Source organism: Nesoenas mayeri (assembly GCF_963082525.1).
Source record: "Nesoenas mayeri genome assembly, chromosome: 6".
Lineage (NCBI taxonomy): Eukaryota > Metazoa > Chordata > Aves > Columbiformes > Columbidae > Nesoenas > Nesoenas mayeri.
In genome coordinates, this window is record NC_137545.1 from 1,050,672 (window position 1) to 1,071,680 (window position 21,009).

Sequence of the window (21,009 nt, forward strand, 5' to 3'; positions counted from 1 at the left end):
GCAGGGTCAGGGAGACAGAGACACGTGGGCTGTGAGACTGAGTGCGGGGAGCCATGTGTTTTTAAATATATGTGAGATTTGACCTGCTTTCAAGCACTTTTCTCAAAACACGAGGAAGCCAAAAGCTGCGGAGAGGAAGGGACCCGTGAAGCCGGCGGTCGGGCTGCTGCTGTGGTGTTAGATTCCCCTGCAGGTGCGATGGCAAATATCCACCTTTTGGGCAAGGCCTGAGAAACTAGTCTTTAACTTGGCTGGTGTGAATGTGTATGTAGGAAGCTTTTAAAAGGACGGAAAAAAACCTGTTAATTTGGGCTATTTGTGGTTGAAATGTCATAACCGCTTGAGTGTAATAAGAGAACTACAGTAACTTTTTGTTTTCGGAGAACTTGTTGGAAATATTACTTGAAATTAAGATTCATACGTTCTTGCAGAGGAGCTTTCTTTGTGAGTGGTCATGTCAAAGCAGGGTTTCCCTGTCTAACTGCATCCGTAAATCAAGCTGGTGCCGCCTTCCCTGTGGGACTTCAGGTAAACCGGTTGGTTTTTAAAGCATAAAGTGGTTAGTAATTGCCTGTAGACTTTCAAATAGTGCACAAACACACAAGATTTTGCTTTGATTAACATTGGTTTTTTTTGTTTATTAACAAAGTGGTCATATAGGAACATTCATCAGAAGCTTTAGAAATTGGAGGAGATTTATGATGTCGCATGATGTCATTGCAGCATATGCTGCATTGTAAAACTTCAGAGCGACCACTGGTGAATAATGGAGCATTCATTCCCGCCTTCCAAATCCCGACATCAGCTATTCCCCAGGCTCCCCTAAACCAGAAACTGTGCCTATAGGAACACGTAGCGAGAAGTTAGGCCGGGGAGGGTGTGATAGGAGGACCTCCAAAGGAGGGGTGGACGCTGTGATTCCCAGAAGCCATCGTGTTCAGGCCGCACAAAAGCTTGAGACTCTCGGCGCTAAAAGCTCTTCAGAAGGAAGTGGCTAAAAAAATCCTGGCCGGCTCGTGGGGAGCTTGTGAGAATGAGCACTAGAGGCCAAATTCTGGTGGGTTACACCATCCTGCGCCGGGGCTCGTGCCAGGGCCGAGCGCTTTCCCCGCTGCGAGCGGAGCGGGGAGAGCGCAGCTCCGAGGGGCTGAGCAGCCAGCGACTCTGCTCAAAACCACACATGAAATGAATTTAGCAATCTTGGACTCTGGAACAATGATTCACTTTATAATATGACCACAAAATGTAGCTGAGTTGGTAATGATTGCTTCAAACGGCTCGAGAAACTGAATGAGCGAGGAGGAGCCGGGGTTACCCTTAGCCCTACTCAGTGTCCTTGTTGGGCCGGAGGTCGGGGCTTTTGCCCGGGCAGCGCAATAGAGACAGACAAAGGTCTCATTCTTTAGTGGAAAATGTGCTTTAACAGCCAGCACTGTACACTAACACTTACCAAAGAATGAAGGGCTGCGTGTTACTCGTTGGGGATGTTCACAGCTGTGTGGCAAATACTCCTATAGCAAAGGAGTCAGAGGAAAATCCAAGGAAGCTTTCACAGCCCTCCATCCATGTTAAAAAGAGATACTTGGAAATCGTAAGGACACAGATTTTGAGAATATAAATGAATTAAATGTCAATAATTGCATTACTGCGCTGCCTTGCCAAGGAAAGAGCTGTTCCCGTGAGAGTCTATTACTGCATTAGGTCTTGGAGCAGAGTGTAACTTTTTGAAAGTGCTTTAGGTTTTCCAAATCTATCTTTCTGCTTGTATTTAGTTCTAAAACTAGTGGTAAACAGCAGCGTAGCCCTGCGAAAGTGTTCGTCGTCCTGCTCGCTTGAGTTCTTAAAGCTGCAAGAAGACTGAGCAAGCATTTACAGCTTGGGCTTGGCAGAAGTAGGTAACTGGAGCCTCCCCAGTCTGGCCTAAGCTGCTGCTGGTTCGCTTATCCTGGTGGGTCTGGGATCTTTGGGCTGGGACAGGAACCGCGAGGTTTGGTCCAAATGGAGGTGGAGGTGCAAAGCCTTGGGCAGGTAGGAGAATTCTTGGGTACATCCCTTCATTTGCAAGAAAAAGAAACCCCCAAGGCTAGTTTATATTGCTTGCCGGATTTTTTTCCCCGGTGTCCTGACTACCGGATGCCTCTGACTTTACTGTACTCGTGTCCTTCTTCCAGTCTCCGCTGAAAGGATGAAAAGGGCACTTCAGAAACAGAACCGATAAACCGCATGCAGCCTGGCATGTTTTTAGTCTAACTAGAAAAGCTGCTTGGAAATAATTTTTTGCTTTTCATGCTGAAAACAGGCGGTTCTGTATCTTGATAATAATGACTCATTACAGTATTTCCGTAGATTTTTTAAGTGGGATTGAGTTATGGCCCTTTGGTAACGTTTGGGGGAGAAATGAAGACTTAAAATGCCCACATCTGAAAGAGAAATTCAGATTTAGAAGGAGAAGGAGCTCAAACCACTGCACGTGAAGAGAGCTGCAAAGTGGTGTTTGTCAAGAAGTTCCCTTGGGCCGTGAAGAGCCTTCCTGGGCCGGCCCAGCTTCAGCCTTCAGGTGTTGCCCAGGGATTTTGGTGGTTGCTCAGCTGATGTCAGTTATCAATCAGCCCGGGTGGCTGCCTGTGGGCACAGATCAGCTCCTCTGCCGTGCTTATACCAATATTGCCGCTCTTATGAACTGACCATCTGCTGTTTGCTTTTGTGAGCTCGTTAAGAATGGAGCGCAGCACCAGCCTGGGTTTAATTCCTGCATCCGAGCTCTTGAGTCTTCCCACTTTTGCCACTGTTTGTCTCTGAGGAGTCCTCTTTGGGTGTGCCCAAGTGGCTTGTGCTGCTGATGGGAGGTAAATATGAGCTTCTCTTGGAATTGCAGAGTTCATCTCAGTGCGTGGAGACTGTTGTATGTTCCCCTTGGCTTCCTGAGTAGGCGCTAGACTGTCCATCCATCCGAGAAACGGAGTGGAACGTAACAAAGCTTCTGTGTTGTGGATTGGATTTGGTATGTTTGGGAGAGGGAGCAGCAGTGGCCCAAATGGGAATTAAACCACATTTTTTACATTTCTTTATTTTATTTACAACTAGCTGAAGTCAGCATCCTCATCTGGAACTGACCAAGTCGTATTGGAGATGCTTTTCATGCTGCTGTGTGCGCCAGCGACCTCCTGGACGGAGGCGTTTGTTCCAGGGTTCAGCTCTGTGTTAGCAGCAGAAAGGCGCTTCTTGTGGAATAGCATTAAAAGCCGAGCCAAATTTTACCTCATTTCGTATTACTTGACTTAAAATCTGCCGTCTTTGCCGGGATTTTGTGCAGCTTTCCTTTTTCTATCGTTGTTCAGTCGAGAAGCTTTTCATTGCGTTGAAATGATGTCACGTTCAAGGCTAAAATTAGGGAGTTTTGTAAAGCTGGGTTTGTCGCTAGTGCAGAGATGAGGTTCAGGTGAGCGAGTGTTTTGAAAGGGAGCTTTGTATCCACTTACTGGCTTTTCTTATCTTCATAATAATGACCAAGAATCAAATAATTTTAAAAAACACAACTGGAAACTACGTTTCCATACATTCCTTGTGGGTAAACATATGCATAGAACATTGTACGTAACTACACCCACAACGTTCATTCTAATTAGTTGAATACGCTTTCTTATACTAACTCTGCATGGTAAGTGAATGATTTCTGTCTTAAATTCTACATCTTTCCTCTGTGGTTACAACCAAAATTATACCGATTCCCTTTGTGGAATTAGATCCCAAACTACTTTCCCCCAAGGTCTTTTTAAACTTTTCGCCTAAATGATGCACGTTATTTTAATTACAGCACATAACAATTATCTGGAAGCTGCCGGTGATCGTGTCGGTCCGAGGTGCCACTTAAGCCCTTCTCTTCTCACAATTAACAAGATAATAATTGTTCTGCGGGCAGGGCTGTGACCCCCGGTGGTGTCCTGGGGGGCAGCAGCATCGCGCACTAACGGGGCTTGTATTGATTTTACCTTCCGCGTTTCGGGATGATTGGTGACAGGATTTCTCATCAGCTAACGGCCCTTATTTAACAAAAAATCTTCGTCGGTTGGGTTAAATCCTGAGCTCAGATGTGTGATCGCATAAGGGAAAATTCCGCTGAGACTTGGGGTGGAGCGAAGCCCCCTCCTTAATACTTTTGTCTAACATATGTCACTGTATTAAAAATAATTACTTTGGTTCCTTAGAGGGGAAGAGGAAGGTTTGTTGGGTTTTTTTTTTCAAACTTGGAGTTCTATATTGAGTAGGCAAATAAACTCCCGAGATTGCTTTCATTCGAAAAGGATCTTTTGAAATGGTACCTTTTCCTTGAATGGTGGCCAATTTAATTTAGATTATTGCTTCTGACAATTAACCTGGTGTTGGGCTGCACTTGTCTCATTAGCGATGTGGCGGGTGATGAACTCGGGTCCATGAGGGCTCGGCGCTCGCTGCGAGACCCATTGGCCGGGCCAATCCATAAATCCACCGAAAAGCCATCTGGGAAGGGCTGGGATCAAACAAATGCATTAATGGCCTTAGCAAATTCATTCAATAGTTTGAACGGGAGAGAAGGTAAAACAGCAGAGGGGTCATGGGGTTTAAAAATATATTCTGAAGTGATCTGGTTTTGGTATTTTCATGTTTCAGCTTTTTCTAGTTGAGGCAGAATTTCTCCTTCAAAATGCGCCTGCTTTAAAAGCAGGTTATTAAATAAAAAGAGAATGCGGTGATAGGAAGTACCAATAGGGCTAAATAATTAAAGAATAACATTCTGATTTAATGTAATGCTTCATCTGCCAAGAAATGATCACTTGATTTGTCTCTCATTGAGGCAAAACCAGTTGTGCAAGTTGTGGTTTCATGAACTGATTGTCCCCCTTTTTCTCCCCAGATTTTTATCCGTGGAAGCAAAATATCTTCTCCAAAATGTACAGATCTGTGTTACGCAGGGAATATTCAGAAATATTGTAGCATTTGGGTGGCGATTTGATGAGCAAAAGGATTAAAGAGAATTTTCTGCAATAGTAAAAATGGCTTCACCAACTTTGTGTAGGTGAGGGCTCCTCATCTAGATACTGTTAGATATTTAGTAAAGTTAGGACAGTTTAAACATAACACAAATAATTTTAACAATAATACAAATAATTACGAGAAAAAAGACCTGAAAAAAAGTTTTTTTGCAAATTGTTGGGTGTCTTCCATCTTTAATTTCTTAGTTATACCGACATGCTGTGTACCTGTGTCTGAATTTACATACATACTTATATATAAACTGTATAGTGTCCAGAATTAGTACAGATAAATGTATCTTTATACGCAGGAAGAATGACAAGTATTACTCCCTTAAAGTAAGTGTTGTTTTTTCCTTCCTTTGAATTTAAATTCGCTTTGCATTTTATTGCATGAGCTCCCTACGAACACTTGACCAGCTTTGCTGTGCGGATCAGCAAAGGGGAGCATGATTTAAACTGACTGCTCTGTTCTGTCCCGTTACGTGGCTATGCATAGAATATTTGCAGCCACTTAAAAGGTATTATACGTGTTGTTCAGAAATAGTTACCCCATTGAATATTTAATAGCGTATACATGAAAACCGATCCAGAAGAGGCTACGTGAGATTTGCTCTGGCAGGAAAGTGGGTTATTTTAGCAGAAAAATGGATGGATTTGTGTCGCTGCCGGGAACCCGTGTTGGGGTGGCCGTGTCCCCCACCTTCCCTTCCCGTCCACCTTTTCTGACCCTTCCCATCTGCCCCAGGACCCTCCACCATTTATTCGTAAAAATTAAACTGGTTTTCTTTGTACAGAAGGAGGCCTAAAGGGCAGGCGGTTTTGTGACCAGGGCCAATGTCGGTGGAGGGTTTTGCGCTCTCCAGAGTCTGCTCTGCCCCACCAGCCTGGCAAGTGTCCCTGTCTCTCGTGAGACTGGAAAAGTAAGACATTTCAAATGGTTTTGAAGTCCGAATTCAGTCTGGGACCTGGTGGACAGCAGGGTGACCACGAGCCAGCACTGGGCCCTTGTGGCCAGGAAGCCAATGGTACCTGGGGTGGGTTAGAAGGGGGTGGTCAGTAGGTCAGAGAGGTTCTCCTGCCCCTCTGCTCTGCCCTGGGGAGACCACACCTGGAATCTTGTGTCCAGCTGTGGCCCCTCAGCTCCAGCAGGACAGGGAACTGCTGCAGAGAGTCCAGCGCAGCCACCAAGATGCTGCAGGGAGTGGAGCATCTCCCGTGTGAGGAAAGGCTGAGGGAGCTGGGGCTCTGGAGCTGGACAAGAGGACACTGAGGGGGGACTCATTCCTGGGATCAATATGGAAAGGGGCAGTGTCAGGAGGATGGAGCCAGGCTCTGCTGGTGACAACCAGGGACAGGACAAGGGGCAATGGGTGCAAACTGGAACACAGGAGGTTCCACTTGAATATGAGAAGAAACTTGTTGGGGTGAGGGTGTCAGAGCCTGGCCCAGGCTGCCCAGGGGGCTGTGGAGTCTCCTTCTGTGCAGACATTCCAACCCGCCTGGACACCTTCCTGTGTAACCTCATCTGGGTGTTCCTGCTCCATGGGGGGATTGCACTGCGTGAGCTCTCCAGGGCCCTTCCAGCCCCTCACATTCTGGGATGCTGTGATTATTTTAGTATTTTAGGCATCTCAGACTTTGGGGATAATTCTTTGGGAATAAAGTTTCTACTTACTCAAAATCTTTATTTCTTTGCATTTTGTACCAGTCTTAAGACTTGCAGTACAGAACAAGCAATAACACTCCATGTCTCCAAATGAACAACAGGCTTTGGGGGAGTATACCAGACTTTGTTTGAGATGCCGATACCCACGGCGCAACCCACATCCCACCACCCGAGCGGGCGCCAAGAGGAGGGGATGGTTATTGCCTGTGGGGAATGACTGTGTCGGCAGAATCCAGATTAAGGCTTTTCCTCTAGGGTGACCTTTGAAATCAGGGAGATTATGCAAACGCTAAGCCTCCCAAAGCCGCCTCTTTGTACTGCCTTGGTGCTCCCTGGGCACTGAGGTTCACTCCGGATCCTTCACTGGATTATCAGAGGGTGGTTCTGTGTGTGCACGCAGTGTCCACAGCTTCCTACCTGAGAATTTGGGCAGTAATGTTGCTTATATCTTATTATCTCCTTCGCTACGATGTTCTTAGTTGAAATCCTCGGTTAGTTGCTGTGCATTTGTGGTACAGAGCGCAGTGTAGGATGTACCTGATGGTAAAATGCATCTTTGGTAGGTTCCAGAGGTTTTCCAGCATTGGTACCATGTCCTGAAGAAGGCATCACCCCACTGGATCTTTATTTAACGATATTCCCCAGAGCTCTTGGTCTCTACCTGCTTACTCTCATGCAGAAGCCCAAAGACACCTGGGGTTTGGGGAGATAATTAGGAATTACAGCCTTTCCTCCCTTTTTTCTTGAAATACCAATGTAGGGAATTTTTAGCTCTTTGCATTTGAACAGTTTTCTTCGTAGCAACTCCGCAGCTCTCCTGCAGTTACACCAAAATTGTAGCTGCTACATAAAGACACTGTAAACTTCTGGAAATCCTTCAAAGCAGGACAAGCGTGTGCTGCAAACCTCCAGATCCAAAAGGTGAATAACTCTTCCCAGTCTTTGCCGTGTGCAAATTAACATAGTTCTTTCAGTCTTTTCTTCGCAAACTGACTAACGTGATGTCGAGGGTTTTGATTGCGGGTTGACAATAAAACCCTGGCAGATGTATTGTTAACATCTTCTCCCTTCAGTCTCTCCCTCTCCCCCTTCCCACTCAGCACAGGCGATGGGGAGGGACAGAAGGACAGAGAGAAGAGAGTTGGAAGAATTAAAGATGTTTTACTAATGCTACTAATAAGAATAGAGAAAATAATACAAACTATACAAAACCAATCTGGAAAGTCCCGGCAACCAAAGTCCTGGACTGGACTCTGCAGCCAACCGGAGCTGGATTCAGTCTGGCACTGGCCTCAGTTCGCAGGGACGACTCGCAAGGTCCTCTCCTAATGTCGCCATAAGGAAAAGGGACGAGATCCTCGTGATCTCCCACTTTTATATGAAGTATCACGTGAATGGGATGTTATGCTCAGTTGGTCAGTTTTTGGTCACCAGTTTCTCGTTGCCCCTCTGGCGAGAGGTGCATCCCTGCTTATCAATAACTTCTCATTCCATTGCTGTGTTTACCAAAACATGTATCTGGTTCTCCAGGAAAATGCAGCTGATATGAAGCTTTAGCTGACAGGCACATTCACTAAAAGAGAAACTTGTTCTTAACAAAACCAGGACACATGAAGATGAAAATGCTAGCAGGATCCCAAAAAGGATCTGGTGGCTTTATAAGGAAAGAAATTCAGTTCTAGGAAGATGTAGGCTAAGAAAACAAATCTGGGTTCATCTCGGCATCATGTGGGCGCATCAGCAGTACGAGGGAAAAGTGTTTTTTCTGAGTCTGGTAACAGTTCCTGCTGCTCTTAGTCATCTCCTCTAGTGGTGAACTGCGGGCTGTTTTCTTTCTCCTTTGTTTTCTGTTGATAGGAAATGTAGCATAGTTCAGGAACCAGCAAAGCTTTATTTAGACTTGTTGCAAATGCAGAACTGTTTTGCTCTTCCTTGGAAGAAAAGAGGGAGCCTGAGAATCGGGGTCGCCAGCTGAAAGGAGTGTCAGCGAAGGAAAAATTTGCGTTGGATTTAATTGAATGTATCTGAGTTTACCACGCTGCTCATACTAGGGTCAAAGTTTATTAAAATGTATTTTGAAAACAAATACTTCAACTTTAAAGATCCTATTCTCTGTCTGTCTCCAGCAGATCAATTGGGAAGGGAAGGGTAAGGCTTGATCCTTTGCCTTTTACCCATGTGTGAGCGATGAGGGAGACCTGAGCCCTCAACAAACCCCGAGTCTTTGCTCTATTGCATATTATTAAACATATACGTGTGCGTACATTTACATATGGATAATTTTCCTTCCTTATAATTTTTTGATATAAAAATGCTCTAGTACAAGTCTTACCGCCCTGGTTCACTGCTTCACGGTGGATCGAGTTCTTACCTGAACGTCATGAAATCTACAAGGATCAAGCCTACAGACATAATTTGCTGTTGTACAGATCTGGAAATGCTCTTACAGTAACACAGCTACGGAGAGCGAAGGGTTCTGAGTCAAATCGCAGAGGTAACAGCAGCTGGATCTCACCTATTACATTCAGGTGGAATTAGCATTCTACTATTGTTCAGTTGTTCCTGTTGGCTTTTGGTTGGTTTCTTTTTTTCCATGGAAGTCAAGAGCTGAATGTCTGGTGGGAGGAAAGGAAAGACAGAAGGCAAGGCAAAAGTAGTAATTTAGCGCAAAAGAAACGTTCTGCTAGTCTTTATACAGCGTAAGGAAAACCCCAAAAGACGCAAATCTTAAACTGAAGAGATTAAGTTGTTAAAACTCCGTAGGCCAAGATGCGAACGTGCATTCGGTTCAGGGCTGGGTTTGTGCGGCACAGCATGCAGCGTGTCCGCATTTTGATTTGGACTTGAGACCCATGAATTTTCAGATCTCCTTGCAGCTGAGTCCACACAAAGCCCGTTGGCCACTGTGCGGCTGCAGCCCCAGCCAGGCTTTCTGCCTTTCTGTGAGTAGGCAGCATATTCAGCCTCATACAAGGCCAAACAATGTCCGTAGGCTTAATTCTAAGCCTATTAGCCTCTACAATGTCCTATTAGCGCTGCTCTTTTGTAACCTTTAAAATGTGTTTTATGTATTCAGTTGCAGTGCCACGTTATTGTGCTTTTTTCCTGCTCAGTGGGCCGTCTTTCCCTGGGAAGCTTATAGGCCAGCGTTGAAACTGGGGGAATACAAGGAGTTGGGGGCACTGACACCAGGTTTTTCCTCAAAGAGGGAAAACATCTTCCACCTCTCTTCTCCACTTGAAAGCACCACAATATAAAACCCAAGAAAGGCTTTTGGAAGGTGTGGACCAAAGGCTGTGGGCCCAGGTGTCTTGTTCTCCTTGCTGGGGGTGTCATGGGGCGCTTGTGTCGTGGAATCACAGGATGGTTTGGGTTGAAGGGACCTTCTCAGCTCCCCAGTGCCCCCCCTGCTATGAGCAGGGACATCTTCACCAGCTCAGGGTGCTTGGTGGCGTTAGACTGTCAGGGAACTGACAGAGGAGCTTGGGAGGCAAATGTTTGTGTGAAGTTCTGCTCCTTTCACTCACCTGCAGCGTCTCCAGATCCGCGAGCAGCCAAGGAGGCATTTTGGTCAGGGACAGGCTGAGCTGCGACACTCAGGTCTGGATTTCAGAGGGTGTCTGGGAGGAGGCACCAGCCCGTGCTCCTCAGCGAGCTCCCCTTGCAGGGCTGAGCTGGGGAGGTTGCCCAAAAGACAGGGATTTCGTGGAAAAATGGGGAGACTACCCTGCTAGGGGCTTTGTGTGGGGGTGACGTTGGTGAAGGAGCGGGTGCTGCAACGCTCCAGCCACTGGGGCTACTGAGGAATCATAGGGTCATAATATCACAGAATTACAGAATCACAGCATCCCAGAGTGTGAGGGGTTGAAGGGCCCTGGAAAGCCCATCCAGTGCAATCCCCCCATGGAGCAGGAACACCCAGATGAGGTTACACAGGAAGGTGTCCAGGCGGGTTGGAATGTCTGCACAGAAGGAGACTCTACAACCCCCTGGGCAGCCTGGGCCAGGCTCTGACACCCTCACCCCAAACAAGTTTCTTCTCAGATTTAAGTACCTCTATCTCGTATAATACTACCAAGAAAAGCAGCGGTAGAGTGATGGTGCCTCTCAGGAGAGGTAAAGCTGAGCCGACAGAGTTAGGAAGGGCAACTGCTAATTGCTGCTTCATACGCTCAATATGCAGTAGCCTTTCCACCATGAGTTTGCAGGACTGAGAATACTTCATTGTGGTGCCATGGAAATGGTGCTGAGGAGTGGTTCTCCTTCTCACATGGAAGAAAAGGAGCATTTCTCTCCCTTTATTCATGTGCTTCTTCTTGCCGTCCAGGGTAAGTGCAGGTTCATCCCATGAGTGCCGAAAGGGAGATGTTGTGCAGGGCTAAATGCGGTTTTGCTCAATAGAGGTAGTAGGTTTAAAAGTAATAAGGAAAAATCTGAAGAGCATTTTGTACCTCTAGTGCTTCCTCACCCTTCTATTTGTTTGTGGTATTCATGTTCTATCATGTAGCAGTTTTAAAAATAACCCCCCAAAGTAAATAACATTAACCCTTTTTTTTTTTTTCTTAGCAATTATTGGCTGTTTTTTCAAACAGAATAGCGGGTTGGAAAATTAAATAAAGACTTCCAAAATAACAAGCCTCAGAAAATGTTATTGAATTTGTGGGTTCATTCTGTTCTCTCTTTCTCTCTCTGCCCCCCACCCATTATTATTTTTTTTTAAGAAGATCTTTATTAATTTAGTCTAGTAACTTAGTGCCTATATTAAATTAATCTAATAAAAGTCAGGGTCCTCCCATAACGTTTCCCAAATGTGAAGCAGCATCTGTTACATGAGGCACAATCTTCTTCCAGCAAAATGTAAACCTGATATGTAGAATTACAAGGCATCAAACTGTTTGGTGTGTGTTATTGAAGTCAAATACTCGAGACCAGTCGTGCTGGAGTAAAGTAGTGGGCTGCACTAGCATTGGGAAAAGTAAGAACTCAGACCAAGTTTCGTACATCAAAGCGACGTTCATCAGCCTGAAGGTCAGCAAATCAACCTTGTAATGTAGCGGTCTTTCTATTCACAGTCACATCCATGCTTCTCTAAACATTTTAATATAGAATCATATAAATATCATATATAATCATGGCGATGTGCAGTCTGTGTACGGAGCCCTTGAGCTGGGCTGGGGTGTTTGGATTATTTATTGTGGGCTGAAATAAGGAAGGAGGGGGAATCCTTTTGTATTGGCACAAACCCGGGATTATGTTCACTCTGTGCTTTCCGTCACTGAATCAGCGATCCGCCGATGGTTGTAATGCAGTCTACCTCACAGGCATGTTACGAAGCTTAATTAATGACTGTTTTTAAAGTGCTTTGGGATCCTCCGGTGCAAGGCGCTTTAGAAGCACAGGGGAGGATTACGCTGATTATTTTTCCCATCTATTACCCCAAAGTATCATGGTTGAAATTCAATAGAATAATATGGGCACCCTTAGAATGATGGGCAAAGGCAGTATAATGTTTTTGTAAATTACCGTAAGAGCTAGAAAGGGCAGCTCAATAGTATAATACAAAATTAATATAATCAGGCTTTTTTTTCTTTTTAATTGCTCCCATTACTTTTTTCCCTCCTTTCTGCTTGAAAAGTCATTCCCTTTGCTGGATTAACACTAATAACTACAAATTATGCCTTTATGTTTTTACAGTTTGATGATACACCACAGCCAGAGCACAGGTTAGAAAACGCAGGCTGAGTTATTACGGACCGCAGGGTGGTGATTTCCTGCAAACCAATTTGTGGATAAATAATTCTATGTACTTATTACATGGGACAGGCAGGTTTTAATTTCTGTAACAGAATAGGGCTGAACAAAGGGAAATGACATGTTACAGCGGCAGGGCAGGATGCCTCTGAAGGGGATAAACAGATGCAACCAGCGTCACAAGAGTTCACCCGTCTCACAGGGGCCGTGTCCATCGTGACAATGGATAAATGGCTCGGAAGTGAGGGTGTGTTGGGTGTTCTGTTGAGGTCTCTGCCTGGAGTTGTAAAAGGAATCGAAAGTGTTTGGGTGGCAACGCTAATCTGTACTGAAAAGGGGCCGATAAGAAAGATGGGGGCAGCCTTTAGAAGGGCCTGTTGCGATAGGACAAGGGGTGATGGTTTAAACTAAAGGAGGGAGATTGAGGCTGGGCATGAGGAAGGAATTGTTGCCCTGAGGGTGTGAGAGCCTGGCCCAGGTACCCAGAGAGGTGGTGGCTGAACCATCCCTGAGACACCCCAGGCCAGGCTGGACGGGGTCTGAGCACCCTGAGCTGGTGCAGATGTCCCTGTCATGGCAGGGGGGGACTGGGGAGAAGGTCCTTCCCACCCAAACCATTCTGTGATTCCATGTTAATTCTGCTTTAGCCCCAACCTTGCATTTATTTGGTTCACATCTTGCTAGGATGAGGTGCCAGGAATGATCCCTGTGCTTTGGCTGCATCACTCCTTCAGAGGACAGACCCTGCGACAAGTTCTGCTAGATACAGAGGTCAGCTATGGTAGAGCTGGTCAAGCCTTCTCTTTGACTTATTGTTCTTCTTTGTTATCACTTTCTCCTCCAAAGGAGCTGCTTTTAAATGAAACCACATAGAAGGCGCTCTGGTGGGGTGGCAGGTCATTGGCCTCCATGGAACAACAGCAGTAAATTGCCGTGGTTGTTATATATGAACCTGATACTCAAGCTCACAGCAGTTTGCTTTGGCAAAACTCGTGGTTTGGCATTCTGGTGGGTAAAGGGAGTTATGCACATTTAAAACTAGGTTACTCTGTCTTTTGTCCCTGTCTGCACTTGGATGAAGCTGGAGCTTAAACTTAATAAAAGGCCTATCTGGAGAAGGACATGCCATTCAAGAACCAACAGCCCGCTTGCATGGAAAATCTCTTCTAAAATACACCTGGAAAAAAAATTCTTTTGGGAAAACTGTTTGGTCTGTTCATTGTCTTTAGTTGCCCGACTGGCCCTGGGCTTCATTGAGCCGTTCCTAGGTGAGTTCTCGAGAGCTGCTCTAGCGTGCGGCCGTTGCTGGAGTGTCTGCAAGCTTTCCATTCTCTTGAAGTTCCCCTTCAGAAAACTCTCACAGGAGAAGAGTCCCGGAGGATCATTGACACAGGAAGCAGAACCAGACTTGTTAACAGAAGAGTTGTGTGAATTCCTGAAAGACGTGCTCTTGGATTTCCTGAGTGGTCTCATGTGCTTCACGTTGTCCACACGTCGTTTTGAGAGAGTCTGGAGCTGACGGAGTGACGTTCTTGAAGCAGTTGTATATTCAATAATAATGCAGTGACCTTTGCTCGTTCCTCTCCCCACTCCTAAGTCTTGGTTGTGGTGGATAAAAACTTGCTCAGTGATTCTTTAAAGTCCTGAGCTGCATCCTTTGGAGGCAATGAGAGGGACAGTAAAACACGTGGCTGTGGAAGGGAGTCGTTGCTACCAGGCTGCTCTCATCTTGGCCTTGCTCTTACACTAGGAACACCCAGTCCTGGATGAGAAGGACATTTGTGGGGGGAAAATTTCGATCCGCTCATCATTCGGGGATGCGCGGAGAATACGTTTGCTCAACAAGTCAGCGGTGTCTTCCCTGGTGCGGCAAGTACGGTGTCAGTGCCATGAAAGGAGCCCTCGGGGAGCCTGCGGAGGAGCTGGTGGAAATCACAGTTTCTCTCTGTCCTTTGGACCAGCCTCATGTGCTCTGGAACAAAACAAAAAATAATCACATGTAACTAAGGGCAAGTGTAGAGTCTTGAATCTGGGCAGGAACAACCCCAGGTTCCAGTGTAAGTTGGGGAATGACCTATTAGAGAGCAGCGTAGGGGAAAGGGACCTGGGGGTCCTGGGGACAGCAGGGTGACCATGAGCCAGCACTGGGCCCTTGTGGCCAGGAAGCCAATGGGACCTGGGGTGGGTTAGAAGGGGGTGGTCAGTAGGTCAGAGAGGTTCTCCTGCCCCTCTGCTCTGCCCTGGGGAGACCACACCTGGAATCTTGTGTCCAGCTGTGGCCCCTCAGTTCCAGCAGGACAGGGAACTGCTGCAGAGAGTCCAGCGCAGCCACCAAGATGCTGCAGGGAGTGGAGCATCTCCCGTGTGAGGAAAGGCTGAGGGAGCTGGGGCTCTGGAGCTGGACAAGAGGACACTGAGGGGGGACTCATTCCTGGGATCAATATGGAAAGGGGCAGTGTCAGGAGGATGGAGCCAGGCTCTGCTGGTGACAACCAGGGACAGGACAAGGGGCAATGGGTGCAAACTGGAACACAGGAGGTTCCGCTTAAATCTGAGAAGAAACTTCTCCATGGTGAGGGTGTCAGAGCCTGGCCCAGGCTGCCCAGGGGGTTGTGGAGTCTCCTTCTGTGCAGACATTCCAACCCGCCTGGACACCTTCCTGTGTAACCTCATCTGGGTGTTCCTGCTCCATGGGAGGATTGCACTGGGTGAGCTTTCCAGGGCCCTTCAACCCCTGACATTCTGGGATTCTATAATATCACACCGGCTGAAAAAACAGCGTACGTCAGCAGTGCTGTAGCTTAGAGTAGAGAACCCACAGCAGGTGTTAACGTGCAGAGGCACCCAGCATCACGGTAACACCTGTGTTTGTCTAAATCCAGCCAAAACAATTTCCTCGCCGCTTGTAGAGGAGGATTAAATAAAACACTCCGAAATCTACCTGACTTCCAGCAGTAGCAGACATTTCCTGCAAAGCGATTTGCACGGTGTTTCCCCCGGCACGCTGTGGTTTTCCTCTCCTGACCTTTTGGAGTTTCGGGACACCTTTGGTGCCTTCGGTGACCCCCCGGTCTGTTTGTCTCTGGGCAGCGCTGCCAGCCCCCGTGTTGCAGATGGTTTGTTCTCGGAGCGAATGAAAAATACGCTCTCTTGTAAAATATTACCAATTTAGATGTGACTTATGGGGCACATATGATGCTTATTTTTTCAATTACACGAAAACTTGGCGTGGTTAAACGTAGGAAGCCGAGTGTTCTGTGAAGCTGGTATAGATTTCTGGATTTTTAGGTGATTTTGCTTTAAATTATTACATAGCAGAAGGGGGTGAAGGAAGTCAGCAGCTAAACTGTGTTTTCCCAGCATGTATTTCACTCAGTGGACCCTTGATGCTCATTTCATGACTAATATATGCTGTACTATATGCGTTTCTTGTTGTCACCAGAGATAACATGAAGTAAACTATCCCCTTAAGAAAAACAGCTTTTCTTGGCAAGGGGAATGTGACTCGAGGAGCCGGCGCTGGAGCCATACGGCGCTGTGAACGGGCGCTGTGTGTTACTGGAGCCGAGTCCAGGCACTATTTATACTGCAGCATATTCAGCACCAGATTGTTCAATCTTAATACTGAAACAGTGCATCATTTAAATGTTTTTGTTCTGTTTATGCCCCATTTGGGTTGGATATCAAGCAATTTTTTGTGTCATTTGGACAACATCTCCCCTTGCGAAAGCTCTTGAAATAACTGTCCTGTCTGTACCAGCGTCTTCCAGTGACGTTTCGGGCCGCTGAGGGTGAACTGGGTCGCTTTGAGTTTCTTTCCATATGTGGTGATACAACACCTTGCAAGGCAGCGTGTCACTGGTAAATGCAAACATTTACAAGAGGAGTTGTACTATTTCCTCCTCAACCTGTGTAGGAATGGGGAAAACGTATTCCAATGGGCTCGTGGTCTGTCATTGTCCCTGTGCAAGAAGCTTCGTTTCCCTGTTTCAGAGGTGGGACTTATTTGGTGGTGGTGTTTGGGGGAATAAAAGCGGTTGCTGGAGTGCCGGATGGCTTTGCTCTCGTGGAAGATGCCACTGTGGCTTTTCTTTGTTTGGCGCCTTCCTGGAAGTCATTCCTGGGTGTTAGTCATTGGTCTTGGTGTGGGTGGCCCCTCTGCCATTGTCTGAACACAAATAACACCTCTGCGCCAAACGGCTCACCAGCCGAGCTTCCCGGCTTTGTGACAGGCTCCTCCAGAAGAGGTGGTGATCCCTATTAGAGAATGAACAGACATAGAACTAGAACTCGCAGCGTTCTTCCCCGCCCCCAAAATGCTATTTTGGCTCTGCGGTCAGCAGCTTGCAGTTGTTTTCTTTTGCAAAGCAAAGCAAGTGTCTGCATAGTGCCAGTCGCAGCTGGGAGCGCACTCGCAGCGCGGCGTGGCCGTCAGTGCCGTGCGTGGCACGGGGAGCCCCGCCGCGCTCGGGCAGGAACCGGCTGCTGAAATCCCACACGTAGCAATTTCCCTGTGCATTTACTTATTGGAGGGCTTTGCAGCGTGCAAAATTTGGACTGTGGAGTATTTAAAGCTTGTTCTAACTCGGAGAACTAGGCTTTAGTGGGATGATGAAAGCTGTGGAGGGAGGAAGCCTCCTGTGCTTCCTTGAAGTAATTTAGGCGCCAGGAACATGTCAGCAACTCCCTGCTAAGAATTGGAAATCTATTCCTGCTCTTCCTCATTGTTTCCCTCAGGAGTCTGTACAACACATCTTTTGGAGCAAGACTGCAATAAATGGGGTCTCAAGAACAAACAAGCCTATCAAAGGGTTGAATAGATGTCTGGTAAAATATAAAGTACGATTTTTTTTGTTGTCTTTTCAGGAATAATCAAGCTTGGGAGGTGGAATCCCCTCCCTCTCAGTTATGTGACTGATGCACCAGATGCGACAGTAGCCGACATGCTACAAGATGTCTATCATGTTGTGACATTGAAAATCCAATTACAAAGGTGGGTGTTTCTGAACATCTGTCTTCTCTCTGGTCTCGGAGCTGCTCCATCGATTACAGTATTACTACAGAGATTAGCACGTCCTGGCTTCATTAGTATCTGGTCTTTTCGTGAAAAGAAAAACGAAGAGAAGGCTGATTTTTGGTGCATGTTCCAAATGATGTTGTGTTTTCTGCGGTAGCAATATGGTAGCAGAGAAGGAAGGGGCAGAAGCTCAGTCAGTAAAGATCTGGGTCCTTCGAAGGCAGACCTTTCCACAATCCCTAATTTCATTGATTCCTGAGGCCTTCTTGTCTCAAAAAGATACAGTCCTTGCCTTTTCCCAGGGGCTGCACTGTAAGAATCGGGGTCTTGTTGGCTTTCCTTTTCTCTCCAGTGGTCTTCCCAGTGCCAAGGCAAGAAGACGAGACAGGGATGTGTGGCTGCAGCTCTGTGTGACATTGGAGTGTATTTTCCTTCCCTGATTAGAACACAAAAGCTCCTGACGTTTTTACTGGCCCTCCCTTCCCCAACACCCACTTTTTCTCTCCCTTTCGGTGAAGATGGTGGGGACGTGCGTCTGTGTCCTTTGGCAGCAGGTACATACCCTCCAACTGCTCAGTTTGGTTTGGAGCTGGTGCCCTATTGACATTCACGTCCCAAAAAGCAACATTTCTTTCCTGTTACATCTCTGGTGGGGCTCAGGGTTTTCAGTTCCCACTAACCGGCGTTTCCTGGGGTTTATGTACCCTTGTAATTTCTCAGCTAGAGTACATAGTTGTAGAAGAGCATCTAGAGCCCGTAGCCACTCTAAAACTGGAGTGCAGTCACTCATCTCCTCAGCAGGATGAGCTGCCACGAGTCCATCCAGCCTCTCCTCAGGTCCTGTTGCTAGAGGCTATCAACCCCAGATCAAGGTCTCATTCTTTATCTTCAAAGTACTCGAATGCTTGGGTGCCGTGTAAATGAAAGATAGCCCCTGACTTTGAGATAAAGATTGAGATAAAGATGGTCATTGACTACTTGAACTCCTCGAGCGCAGCTGAACTTTCAACTCTGAGGGTAAAGCCGGGCTTAGAGGCAGAAGGCAGAACCATGGCAGGGGCTGGCTGGAGAGCGTGCATTATGTTTCTCAGTCTCAATGGCGGGGTTCTCCCAACTTTGTGACGTGCTGCTGGGGTCTGTCCCCACGTACGGCGACACAGCCCATCAGCTTGTTAAATGAACAGAGGCACAAGTCACACCAAGACAAAAGCTTCACTGCATATGCAGCTCTTTAGAAGGAAAGTGAGAACGAACAACATGGGACAGATGTTGGCCATGTGGCTTCGTGGGTTCCTGAAAGGCTCCCGGATACCTCAGCGATGAGGGCAGTGTAAGAAGTGGGATAAAATAAAACTAACAGACTCCCTGCTCCAAGCCTTCCCTCCACACAGCGCAGGCCCTTTCTGCGGAGAGATTTTGTTCGTGACAGTGTGGCGTATCTGTTTATTTTTCTATCCCAGCAGGAGTGTGTTTCTGTCTGGAGAGGATGGCTTCATCCAGCGGTCTCTGGGCCTTGCTTTGCGCAGCACAGGCCCCAGAGGGAATGGTTACGCGCACATTTAATATCAGTGTAGGATTAGCTGCTATTCCTGCCGTGCGCTGTCATCCTTTTAGTTAAACTGCACATCTTCTGGGAGCCGGGCTTGGTGGGGAGGGGACAGACACCTCGGCGGGCCGGCTGGGCAGGGAACTCCAGCTTTGTGCTGCCGCTCGAAGGTCTGTAGCGCTTGTCCGCAAAGAGTAACATCCGTGAAGGTGATGATTCTACCTGCTTTCTGTTTTTAACAGCTGTTCCAAGTTGGAAGACTTGCCAGCAGAGCAGTGGAACCACGCCACAGTTCGCAATGCCTTAAAGGAGCTGCTCAAAGAGATGAATCAGAGCACGCTAGCCAAAGAATGCCCTCTCTCACAGGTCAGTGTTTGGAACCGGCTCAGGGAGAGCCAGCTTTGCCAGATCTGAAGCTCAGATTTGTTCCGTAAAGGGCTTAGACCAGACAATCCCATAAATACCAAATCGATTTCTTGTTTTCTTCAGAAAGGAGAAATTCTAATTGGCATGAAAAAGAGTATCTTTATACCGTGTTTTCTTGGTTGCCAGATAGACATTAGGATTGAATTGGTTGATTTTTGTCCTGCTGTTCAGAGATGTAAATTCTTCATTTAGAGCTTTATCTGAACCTTTTGCAATAAGACTAATGATACTCGAACGCAAGATGTGAGTTGCCTCTTCCTGCTAGCAGAGGTCTGGCTCCCCTGCTAACCCACACGTAGCTCTCATTGTCCTCCACTCGTGATAAAAACTATGCTGTTTTAACACTTGTGCCCCAATTTCTAGGAAACAGCAACAAACAATGCATATGTAATTGTGTTAAAAAAAGAACAAAAACTCAGTCTCATTCTCCACAACTACTTTATAAACGGCAGTGAAGTCACATTAAGATACAAGTTATCGTGAGTTCTATTTGTACCTCGGATTGTCATAACAAGAGATTCATAAGAAAGCCGTGGGACTTGCCTTATTGACTACAGGAGCCGCAGTGGTGCTGGGTGTACGCAGAGCACAAGTGCCTCGAATACACGAGTATTTTTCTTTCCACTCGGTTTAAGTGTAATTTCTTTAAATAGAATTATCTGTGGAATCTGGTCGCCTAATGGTGATTGCAGCATACGGTTGTCTCTGCCCAGGTTTCTTCAGTATCCAGGATAACTAAACTATGCATCATTTCCGAGGTAGAATCTATTTCTTGTCTGGCTCTTCTTCCTCCCGCTTCAGTTTCAAAGTCTACTAGGTGGAAGCGCTGCACTTGGTTTACTCCTTCTGGAGCCATAGTCTGAAATACGTTTACAGAATTACTGATGGCAGTGAAAATCCATGCCTGAGGATTTATTTAGTGGACAAAGCCAAAAAGGAGACGGTTCTGTAGAAAACTGAGCTTGCTTAGTTTTAAGCACAGGCGTAAGTGACCTTGAGTAGTGACTAACCCTTGAACTGGGACTGCAAGAATGCAGCGTGTCATAGTCGTGTTGTTATTGCCAGAAAACCTTGCAGGCTCTTTTGTTTTGGCTCACAAAATGCAAAAGATACGATGGAAGGTTGTACAGGAGCTGTCTGTTACCATCATCTGAATACGCCTCTAATACAATTCCTTCTCCCAAATCAGTTTTAAAAAAAATATCGTGCCAAATGTGAAATGTCATTACAACCCCCTTGTGGTTAATATATTATTGGCAGCAGCAAATTGCAGAGTGGTCTCTTAGGAGCCCGAGTGCGGAGTAAATAAATGCTGCTGGTTATTAATGTGTGTGCGGTGCCTGGAGAGCAGAGGCCGGGGCAGGAGCTCCCGCTCCACCGCTTCCCCCAGCTCCCGGGCAGCCCGCGGGGGCTTCTCATTGCCGCTAATGCCAAATGGAATCATCCACTTGGGTTTGAATTGTGCTGGTTGTTTTGTCTTCTAGGTGTGTGATGCGGCTGCGGCTCAGCTCCCCTTAGCATACGGCTCCTTTTCAAACAGATAAATCCCAGTTAACCAGGCAGGAGGGAATGTGTGCCAGAGGGAAATGCA

General features: G+C 46.7%; 1 protein-coding gene across 1 annotated transcript in view; it reads left to right on the plus strand.

Moving 5' to 3' along the window:
- SATB2 (SATB homeobox 2) overlaps positions 1 to 21,009 on the plus strand; it is a 105,672-nt gene that overhangs the window by 28,777 nt on the left and 55,886 nt on the right. Inside the window, exons 3-4 of the mRNA XM_080346906.1 lie at positions 17,296 to 17,422; positions 19,235 to 19,358. Coding sequence (XP_080203032.1) covers positions 17,296 to 17,422; positions 19,235 to 19,358 — 251 coding nt within the window. The remainder of the gene's footprint in view (positions 1 to 17,295; positions 17,423 to 19,234; positions 19,359 to 21,009) is intronic.